Raw genomic sequence first — 10,928 nt, 5'->3', positions numbered from 1 at the left:
CCCGCGGGGGACCCCGACAACTTCTCGCCGCCTGCCGACGCGGCTGCTCCCCGGCCGCGCGCCCCAACGGCCCAACGGCCGCCTGGGCCAACGGCCGCCGGGGGCGGGGCCGCGGCGGCGAGGCCCCGCCCCCGGGCCGAGCGGGCGGGGCGGGGCGGGGCGGGCGGCGCTCGCTGGGTGCCGCGTCCCGCGGCGGCTGCTGCGCTGCTCCTGCCGCTGCCCGACGGCGCCGGCGGTCGCTCCTCGCTCCGCAGCGCCCGCCGCTGAGCCGTCCCCGGCCGGCGGGAGCGCCCCGCGGCCGCGGCATGGAGCTCGGCGCGGCGCTGGTGCTGGTGGTCGTGCTGTGCCTGGCTCCCGGTAAGCGGCACCCGTCGGGGCGCCCCGCGCGGGGACGGGGCCCGGCCCCGGGCGCTGCGCCGCCGCGGCCCCGCGGGGTGCCGAGGCGGAGGCGCGGCGCGGCGGCGGGCGGCGCGGCGCGGCGCGGCGCGGCACGGGCGGCCTTGCTGGCGGGCTGCGGGGTCGCCGTCGGGCTCGGGAGCGCGGCGTCGCCGGGACGCGAGAGCTGTCACCGGCGATCACCTGCTGCGGACGGGCGCGGGGGGGACCGCGAGGAAGCACTGGGGAAGCGCAGGGAGGGAGCGGGCCGGCCTGGCCTCGCCGCCGCGTCAGCCGTCGCAGCGCTGCGCCCGTCGGCGTTGCCGGCTCCCCGCCGCGGGGTGTTCCCCACCGGAGCCCCGGGGGCGGCCTAAGGCCTCTCGCCACCCGCCCGGCAAGCGGGCCGCGAGCTGCGCCGCCGCCCGAGAGCGAGCGCTGGCCCCGAAACCTTCGCGAGCGCGGGTGGCGCGGAGTGAGCCCGAGGCAGCTCCGTGGTGGGAAGGCTGCGGGGTGGTGGGTTCTGCCTAGCTGCTTGGGAAGAGAGGCACGGCATTACAAAAATACGGTGTAGCAGCGCTCCGCTGGGTTCGTAGCGCCTTGAATTTGTGACAAACGACGTGAAACAATTCTTCACAGAATTAATCAATCAGCAGGCTTGAAGAATATAAATATATTCAATTTATTATAAGAAAAGCTGGTAATCCTTTCCCCAGGGAGTGAGATCATCAGATGAAGGTTCGCTTTATTTCAATGTCCCACATCCTCTTGTTAGACCTTGAAGTTGGCAATGCAAAAAAACAGGAACTCCACCCTGGCTCGATGAATTGTAGTGCTCTGCAGCTAGGTCCTGACCATCTGCCTTTTCTTCCTGTTATGACAGAGTTTCTGAACTTTCTGGGATGTGTGAAAAGTCATTATTTACCCCTACACTGTTAAGCAGATGATGTGAAAGTGTCCGCTTTGAAACATATGCCATATGCTTGTATATGATGCTTTTCTGGTTGTGTAGCGTTTACTTTTGTCTTGTTGTTTCTTTGATTTGAGGTTTATTATATATATTTTTGCAGGTTTATTTATTTCTCTGGATCAGCCAAGCCTTAGCATCCAAAAAGATGTCCTCACAATAACTGCAAATGCTACTCTAAATATTACTTGCAGGTAAGGGCAAATCTGGCTAGTATGATTTTGATGTGGATGATTTATGCAGCGGGTTTTTGTACAGAGTTACAGATGAATCTCTCTCTCTCTCACCTACCTTCTCTCCTATTTCTTTCCCCTCTCTTCGTGATTCCGCTTCCCCCGTGCTTTTTTCTGGTGGGCTTTAGAAATGATCTTAAAGGGTTACAGCAAGGGAAGATCACTGCAGAAAGGTGCAGCAGCAGGCTAGCTGAGGGACACGACATAAAAAACACTTGGAAGTAGCTTTGGTCTAGTCCTAACCACTGCCTGGTGAGAGGAGCTGGGGAGTACCGGGAAATGTGGCGTTTACTGGATCCTCGCAGGGTGCCGGGGAGTGAGGCTGTCGCCTCTCTCTCCCTTTTAGGTTCTGTGTTAATTAGATTCACCACCGCTGAATTCTCAAAATGAAATAACTTCCACATAGGTATTAATAATATCTCGGTTCATGTGAATTTGTCATATATGGCTTGCCAATCCATGTTATGTAATGAAGCCAATTCTTTTTTGTACATGTAGAGACTAGCAGGACTGAGTTTTACCAACTTGGCAATAGTACTGGTGCCCATCATGTGCTAATGTTTCTCTGACGTTTGCTTTCCTAGTGGTCAGAGAGCGCTGGACTGGTTCTGGCCGAACAATCAGAGCAATACTGAGAAGCGTATTGCTGTGACAAATTGTAGTGATGGTCCCTACTGTAAGATGCTTACTCTTCTAAAAGTAATAGGCAATGATACAGGAGACTACAGATGCCTTTACAGGGACAACCAGGCAGCTACAACCATTTATGTGTATGTTCAAGGTAAGTGCTTACACGGTTCTTATGTGCCTCCCACCTATCTGAAGGAGTGCAAAATGAAGGAGTGCATCAAGATTCTCAAAATTATTTAGGCATTAAAATTTCTAAATACTAGAATTTTTAGTCCTATGAAACTATTATTTTTCCTACTCATTGTCATGTTGAGCAGTTACATGCCGATATGCTTACTGCCATCAATAGAAAAATCTCTGTGCTCACTGTACTTGGTCTACTATTCTCCTCTGCCCAGAACTCAGCCTGCATATCTCTGCTGTGCTTTGAGCCTGTCCTCATGAATGCAGAGCTATTAATTACTTCAGTAGGTGTTTCATACAAGGGAGGATTATAGAGATTGTATATATTTATTAAAATGGATATATCACCTTCCCTTTTACCATTTGTACCATCTGATACTGTTCAAAAAAATTGACCAAAAACCATGAACTTCCATGTATTTGTTGACTATAATAGTAAAGTCTATTTATAATTTAAAAACTAAATTTCAAACTCAGTTCTGTTGATAGAAATGCAGATGTGTGTGGCAGCCACTGCAAAGCCTTCTGTTATGCTCTCAGCTTAAGAAGGCACATACACTAAGGCATTTGCCTTTTTTGCATTTGGCTTGATACCCGTGTACCCTATTTCATTTTTATTCTAACTTATGGCTAGCATGTTTAAAAATGAGGTATTGTTATATACATGCATTAGCTTGTTCTGTAAGATCATGAACTTACTTCTTTTTTGACTCACTTTGGACCATGCCATTTTGGGGGCTGTATAGCATGTCACTACTTTAACTGATATTTCCTGTAATACTTACGCAAGCAAAGTCATACTAGGGTAAATCAGATTTTTGCCAGCACAGAGAGTGCTGGGGCAGGAAGCTATTTTCTGAAGTGCGTACTCCTGCTGATAACTGCTTTGAGAATAATAGTATTATAAAACTTTGTGGCTGTCAAAACATAGCCCCCTCCCCATTTAATCTCATCATTTAAGCATTTTACCAAGTAGAAAGAAATAAAACTGATTTGAGAAGGAATAAACAGAGAAAGAAAAAATGGAAAAAATTTGCTCCAAAATCACTTGACAGATAATACCTATTTATCAACCAAATTTTCTTCTAGATTACAGATCTCCATTTGTGACTTCGGTTAGTGATCAACTTGGCATTGTGTACATCACTAAGAATAAAACAGTGGTAGTACCATGCCTTGGAACTGTATCAAATCTCAATGTATCTCTACATGCGGTAAGGAAAAAGCCTATTATTATTTTAAGTTAGTTAAAGTCAATATGAAGTATGAATGTTTCTTTAAAACTGGTTTCTGTGGGAATTTTACAGCCTGTGATTAGAAGGTGAGTGCTGTAACTATACTCATCCATGCTCCTGCACTCTGAAAATACAGGGTGATTGTGAAAGGAAGATTGCCTGAGCTAAGATGTTAAAACTAGGCTCGTGCTATTTTGGAAAATATTAGACTTAAAACTTTGGGATTGCTTGATATTTTTTTTTAATTTGATTATATATTTTATCAATATTTCAAACAGAAATATCCAGAGAAGATATTTGTTCCTGATGGTAAATCAATTTCATGGAATAACAAAAAAGGCTTCACTATACCCAGTCATTTAATCAACTATGCGGGCATGGTCTTCTGTGAAGCTAAAATAAATGATGAAAGCTACCAGTCTATGATATACATAGTTGCAGTTGTAGGTAAGCCAAAGATTTTTTTCTATAGCCTTTGTTGTTTTGCTTGGTACAACATACTGAACCAACTATATTTTGTTGGACTGTAGGTTGTTTAGTACTGACAATACAGCTAATACAAAATAGATGTTGTGATATATGTTACTTTTCTTGTAAATGCAATGTATTGTGTTCATTCTGGTTGATCGCTGGGATAAGTGCTTCTATTTTTAGTGTTTTGCATAGATGCCCAGGATTTTTTTTTCCAACAATGCAAGCCTTTTTTTCTGAAGTCACTCTCACTTGTACTTTATTCACTCATCTAGGGTCTGAGTCAAAATTGAAGGGAACTAAAGGCAGGCATCCTTTAGCAGCAGATGGAAGGGAGTTCTCTGAGGGTATACCAAAGGAATGGGGGAACTGAAGAGGGGGTGTAACACTAGGAGTTTGTTTGGCTTTTCTGTCTTTGTACTTATGTCCTGACTCTGGCAGAAATTTATACTCTCCTGATATCTTGTCAGTTGTTCATCAAAACTCACAAACAACATGATGATTCTGTGAAGGCTCAAACCTGAGCTGAAACTGCATTTTTTTTTCTCTTTGGCTCTGAGGACACAAAGACCACTTGAAAAGGCTAGTTAGCACCCAGACAGTCTCACTTACCTGGCAGTGCCATTAGAGCAGGAAGACATAAGTGTAACAGCCCACCATCTTTTACTCTGTGTGGCAGACTCTTGCTTCTCCACCTAGTTCATCATTCTTTACTCTGATTTGGAGCAAATTTGGAATTTCTGTATATTTTGGAATATTTTAGATATTCGATTTCACAAAGTAAACTTTGGGCAATTATTAAGGAAGACAATCTGATGATGGTAAAAAGTTCCAAGTTATTGTTGGGGTGAGGATTCATCTTCTTTAGCTTTAGATCTCATAAGGCTGAAATGATGTCTGAGACTGGCCAAATGAACTGCTCTGTGGTGATATACCTTGCCTTTCTCTAACTGTGGAGAGAAACAGCTCAGGTTAAATATCTAGCTTTAAGTGTCTAGAAGGAATTGAGGGTGTCCTGCTCCACATGTCTGCTTTCAAGCTGTAGTGACAATGATGGGAAGTATGCTTTGTCACTGTGCTGTCAGGATCTGATAGCTGCTCATTGAATTTCTCCTATAATCAGCTGCTTGATAACAGACAGGGATGTCCCTTTTGCTTTGCTGAGGCATAGGGTGAATTTGCTCAGGCTCAGTGCTGTGCTTATGGGGGCTATGGCCTGGCCTCCGGTCACCTGGAAGTGTGACAGACCTCATTTGCACCTCACTGGAAAAGAAGGTGTGGGTCAGCATCTCCTGTCCACCTCCTACCCTGCCTCAGGCAGGGAGGGTTTCTCCTGACCCCATCAGGGGACTCTGATCAAGTGTGTATGTGCTGCTTCACTGCTGTCTGATGCAGCTCACACATCACAGATCAGAAGTGGTCAGTGCAGACATATCCCTTCTCTCCAGGCTTCTTTAACCAGTCATCACACTGTGCTAGAGCTTCTCGAGGAAACTGGCTTTCCTGGGAAAGTGGCTGCTAAACTCCGCGAAGAAAGCTTTTCTTCCCTCAATTTTTTGTGCCGTTTTTCTTCTTCTAGGATACTTAATTTATGACCTGACTATGAACCCACATTACCAAGCAGAACTTGCAGTAGGAGAAAAACTGGTTCTAAATTGTACCGTAAGGACGGAGCTGAATGTGGGAATTGATTTTAAATGGGACTACCCTTCTATCAAGGTAAAACCATAACTTAAAGGTGTTGACATCACAACAAGATTAGGCTTAGAGTGTTGCTTCCTCCTTTATAACGTTAACAAAACAGTGAATAATACACAAAGTCTAGTCTGTTGTATATACAGTCCTGTAAAGTACGAGAGGAAGAATAAGAATAAACCAGTTCCAAAACAATTCTATCTTTTATCTGTTACAGGAAAAGCGTGCAACTATAAGGGATTTAAAAACCACTGCAGGAGAAATAAAGAAGTTTGGAGAAATAAATAAGTTTGTAAGCACTCTTACCATTGACAGTGTGTCCTTAAGTGATAAAGGTCGATATACTTGTGCAGCATCCAGTGGCCGTATGAACATGAAGAACAGCAGTTACTTCATTATCCATGGTATGAGATGTTCAGATTCAGTTCTGTTGGTTGTTTCAGAGTTGGAATTGATTACTAGGATGCAGAATGTCCATATACAGGCCATGTTATATAGTAAAAAATGTCAATGTACAGCAATTAACCAAATTGTAGCTACAGTATTGTACTCTCTAGCATCTGCTTCAGTGGAGTTATATTTATACTAAATGGTTGTCTGATGATAAGCTTTTAAAAGATAATATATGCGATTGTTACTGAAAGCTATACAATCCCGTAGGGAAATGGACAGTAGAATAAAGCAAAGATGACCTCTGGTCCTCTGAGGTGCTGTAAAGCTAAGTGAACTTAAGATAGATTCTGGTGGCTGTGTGGAACAGGAGTCTGGATCAGCATGAATGAAGCTAGGAGAATAAAACTTTTGGTCTTTATGTTATGAATATTTGAATCAACTCTAGTTCTGGTCATATGGAAATGTTGCAAAGGAAACAACATTGGTTAAGAGCATAGATAAATATGGGGCCATGTCCTACAGTCTTTTACTCAAGGTCCTCTTGGGCAGAGCCCCAGCAGCTTCCACTGATTTCTAGAAGAGTTTTGCTGGCTGTGGGGAGTGTACCAGATATTAAATCAATACCATCCTAAATCTTAGCCAATAGACCAATCACTGTCTTAGTCTGAGTATATATTTTTAAAAAATAAAGTCAATCATTTCGGTCTATTCTGTGATTGCAAATAGCGTGTGCAAATATTTTCAGCCTCTCTTCAATTATGTAACTATCACATACAGTTTTGAATACTATTATTTCCTGAAATGAATAGATCAAGCTGGTTTTATGATACACACACATATATATAAGTGGAAATAGTGGAAAGGTTAAAATGGAATCCTGTGCAGCTGAGCATGTGCCTTTCACTTCTGAGGATTGCTTTGTCACAAAGTAATAGAGATTAGATATTAGACAGTGTCTGATAGCTGATGTACAGTCCTGAGAGCAGAGTCTTGTCTCCGTTGCTCTCAAGAGCACCCCGTAAAGGAACTGGTCCATTCCACTGTGTGATGGAAAGGACTGTGGACATGGTGGGTCCATCTCCCCAGAGCCCAACTTGAGGCTTAGGGCTCAGGCTTGTCTCAAATTTTAGGTTTGAAGCTGCTGTGCTATTTCGGTGGCATCCCATCATGGATCTTTCTCTGTCATGTGCTGTTAAATGCAAATTCAAATGGAGACAATTTACATTTCTGTCAATGTGAAAAGACTGTTTTATTATTATTATTATTATTATTATTTTTTACAGAAAGTCCTTTTATTAATCTGGAGAAAATGGAGAATGTGGTTGAGACAAAGTTAGGTGATACAGTCAAAATTCCTGTCAGATATAAAGGATATCCTCCACCAGAGGCAAAATGGTAAGAATCAGGACACAAAATATTAGAAAAACTGAACTTTTCTTAGTCAAGGTAAATCCTTGAAGTATTCAAAGCACCATATATTTTCTTTAGGTATAAAAATGGAAAAGCTATCAATGCAAATCATACAGTTAAACTTGGCTACACATTAATAATCACTGAAGCAACTGAAAAGGATGCTGGGAATTATACTGTAGTACTTACAAACCCCACTAACAAGATGCAGAGGAGACATACATTCAACCTCCTGGTGAATGGTAAGTGATATATGAGTGATACCTTTCTTTTTACGTGTAGACAAAGTTTATTACCATTTCTAGGATTAAATTCATCTGAGTGCTATGAAGATTTAAATGGTGGAGGGGAAAGGGGCCTGAAGGAGATCACTTAACCTCAGTCATGGGAATGCAGAGATGGCCCATTCTTGTTCTAGAATTTACCTCTTGAGAGACTGCAGGCTCTTGTTGTGATGATGCTTGTGCGTGCGTGTGTGTGTGCGTGCGTGTGTTCCTTTCTATTTTCTGTATATTATTTCTTTGCCTCTGTGTCCTACTCTCTTCCTGCCCTTCATGCTCTCTCCCGCTTGCTTTGCTGCCGGAGTCCTCCCCCATCCTGGCCTACCTCACCCATCCTTCCTGCCCCAGGCAGACTGCTCCTTCTCTTCTGCCCTGCCCCTCCGAGCCCTCCTCCTCCTTTCTGCTTCCCAGGAAACAGCCTAGCCTGAGCACTTTGGAAACCACAGGTCTTGAAAAGGGCAGTGACCCAAGTGCAGTGGGGTCAGAGCCGGGAAGTAATATGCTTTTAATGGCTGGAGATAGTAGTGCAAGTTTAAAGGCTACATTTTAAGCCTGGAGAGTAATGAAGGAAGTTTTTGTTAGAGGTATTAAGCATTATGTCTTGAGAGCCTGATCCTGCAAGGTGTTGGGCATGTTATCTCTTCCTTATATGTACTTTTTTGTTGGAAATGCTTTCTGTTGCAGTCAGATGGCATTGAGTACAGCCAGCTTCCTATAGGATGAAGCAATACGGGATGCTGAGTGAATTAGTTGCTATGAGAGGTTCTTTAAACTATGCAGTCTGAGAACATCCCTCCTCTCTAGCAGAAGAGGGGCTGTCCACCTATGAGGTGTAACATGCTGACTCTCTCCTCTAGTTCCTCCTCAGATTGGTGAGAATGCATTGCTGGCACCTGTTGACTCCTACAAGTATGGTTCGACTCAAGTGCTCACCTGCACTGTCTACGCAGTCCCACCTCCCTCCACCATCCTGTGGTACTGGCAGCTGGAGGAGGAGTGCACTTTCAGCCCCCAGTAAGTGCAAAGTGATATGGCAACTCTTCTATCTTCTGGGACTCCTGTAGTCCCTCAGAGATTTCTTTTTTTGTCTATTTTTTGGTGTCCATTGGCTTACCGCCTTTGTGACCAGGCTCTCTACTGAGTACAAATTTGAGCCCTGTGCAGCCAGAACTTCTGATATGGGGCAGAAAGAAAGGAACGTTAACTTCCCTGAGATGCTCTCCCAAAGGACAGGGAGCTTCTTGGACGGGGGCGGGGGGGGGGGGGATGATCATAGCTGGAAAATTTCTGCTTTCAAGGTCACTGATTGATGAAATGTCCTCTTAAGCCTGCTCTCAGCTAGAGACAGAGTTAGCACAGCTAGCTAAAGTTTTAGACCAGGGTTTGATAAGAATTGCAGGGTTGGAAGGTAACTCCATCTGGATTTTGAACTGAACTCAGCTGAACTGGGCTGGAAAACTAGGGCCACCCTGTGCAAGTATAAATGGCTGAACAGAGCTGGACACAGAAAAGTTCAGGCTCAGGAACTGTTGCCACCAGATAGATCTCTCTCTCTGTTTTGCTCCCATTTAAGTCATGGCTGAGCTTTTGTTTATGACAACTGTAGGCTCAAAATGACTTCATGTTGGTAGGACCTGGTTAAAATTAACCCCCAATAACCAAACAAGGAAAGACTGTGTTACTTAATATGCAGGCTACCACAGTCAGGCTCTGCTAAGGTTGTAGGCAATGAGCTGTAAAGGCAAGGGCCACCTTCAGCAAGAAGCTGGCAGCACTCATTTGTTGTCTTCATGCCTTCTTGAAGGGATCTTGGTTTGCGCTGGGTTTCAGAGACAACTATCTATATGCTGTCCATCAGATCTCTCATTGGGCAGCTGCAGGCCCAAAACTCAATCCCAAACACAGGAAATGTGCTGTTTATGCTAATTACAGATCTCTGTGGTTTTCTTCTTGCAGTGGTCAAGTGCTGAGTATATGGTGCTCTTTATCTGTGTGAAAGTGTATCTCAGGGGAAGTGCACTGCTTGATGTTGGGGAATGATAGAGAGAGTGCCTGACTGAGATTCACGCAGCTTTCCTTATCTGGGCCTGCCATAAGTCCAGATTTCCTTTTTTAAAAAAAAAAGAGGCAAAAAAAAAAAAGCATTCTTCTTTCCTGTTGTTGTTTTTAAAAAGACTTCCAGTAGTTTCTTCCTTTGGTGCCTGGTTGCTTCCTACACAAGGGCTACTGTCCTCAAGAAATTCTTTTAGGGACTTCAGTGATTTCTGTGTCTCTCTGTCTTCCTTTGAACTAAATTAACTTGAATCATCCATTTATGAATGGAGGTTTGTTCCCAGAATAGCTGCTTCCCTCCAAGCATCCTGATTGAGCTGACATAGGCAGATTAATTAGGAAATTCACCTTTAGTCTTGGGGAATTTTTATTTTATAGAGCACAAAGGTCTCAGAAGTTTATAGGGCGCAATTTAGTAGAAACGCTTCCAGAAACATACTCTTCTCTCTCAGATGTAGTGTGGCTACTTATCCATCTGATTTATAGATACTTATCTGTATATTACAAAGAGAATGAAAAATCCACATAATCTTGAAGGGCTAATATTTGCCTTATCTAATGCATATGTCTCTACCTATCTCTCAGAAAAGTTCGCTCAGGAGCCAATCCATATGCATGCAGGAAATGGAAAGTGATCTCAGAGAGAAAGGGTGGGAATCAGATTGAAATTAAACATCAAGTTGTTACTATCGCTGGGAAAATGAAGGTGAGCAGATTTTCATTTCTATTAGTTGGGAATGATTAACCCTGTTCAGTGATCCAAGGATCTGGAAATATGTCTTTAAAGATTAGTCTCCTTTCACCTAATGTTAGCCACTTAAAACTTAAGATCTGTTCTAGTCTAGTCATTTATGCACCTGCTGAAAGTAATGGACAGAGATGATAGATTCTTCAAATATTTTAGACACTTACCTAAAGTGACCTTCCATTGAGGAACCCAACTGACTTAGATTTCAGTGCTTCTTCTTTGTGGGTCTCAAGTTAGGTGAGTTAATATCACCATTTA

The 10,928-nt window shown here is 43.9% G+C and overlaps 1 protein-coding gene across 1 annotated transcript in view; it reads left to right on the top strand.

Moving 5' to 3' along the window:
- Positions 1–240: 240 nt before the first annotated feature.
- The window catches only part of KDR (kinase insert domain receptor), a 33,891-nt gene continuing 23,203 nt past the window's right edge, over positions 241–10,928 (top strand). Inside the window, exons 1-11 of the mRNA XM_062575565.1 lie at positions 241–357; positions 1,443–1,533; positions 2,157–2,353; positions 3,475–3,599; positions 3,899–4,067; positions 5,671–5,810; positions 6,004–6,190; positions 7,463–7,574; positions 7,668–7,831; positions 8,728–8,884; positions 10,508–10,628. Of these exons, the coding sequence (XP_062431549.1) occupies positions 306–357; positions 1,443–1,533; positions 2,157–2,353; positions 3,475–3,599; positions 3,899–4,067; positions 5,671–5,810; positions 6,004–6,190; positions 7,463–7,574; positions 7,668–7,831; positions 8,728–8,884; positions 10,508–10,628 (1,515 nt within the window). The 5' untranslated portion in view covers positions 241–305. The remainder of the gene's footprint in view (positions 358–1,442; positions 1,534–2,156; positions 2,354–3,474; positions 3,600–3,898; positions 4,068–5,670; positions 5,811–6,003; positions 6,191–7,462; positions 7,575–7,667; positions 7,832–8,727; positions 8,885–10,507; positions 10,629–10,928) is intronic.

Source organism: Rhea pennata, chromosome 4 (assembly GCF_028389875.1).
Source record: "Rhea pennata isolate bPtePen1 chromosome 4, bPtePen1.pri, whole genome shotgun sequence".
NCBI classification, from domain to species: domain Eukaryota; kingdom Metazoa; phylum Chordata; class Aves; order Rheiformes; family Rheidae; genus Rhea; species Rhea pennata.
The sequence above is the reverse complement of the archived record's forward strand: the minus strand, read 5'-3'. Positions and strand labels throughout refer to the sequence as shown.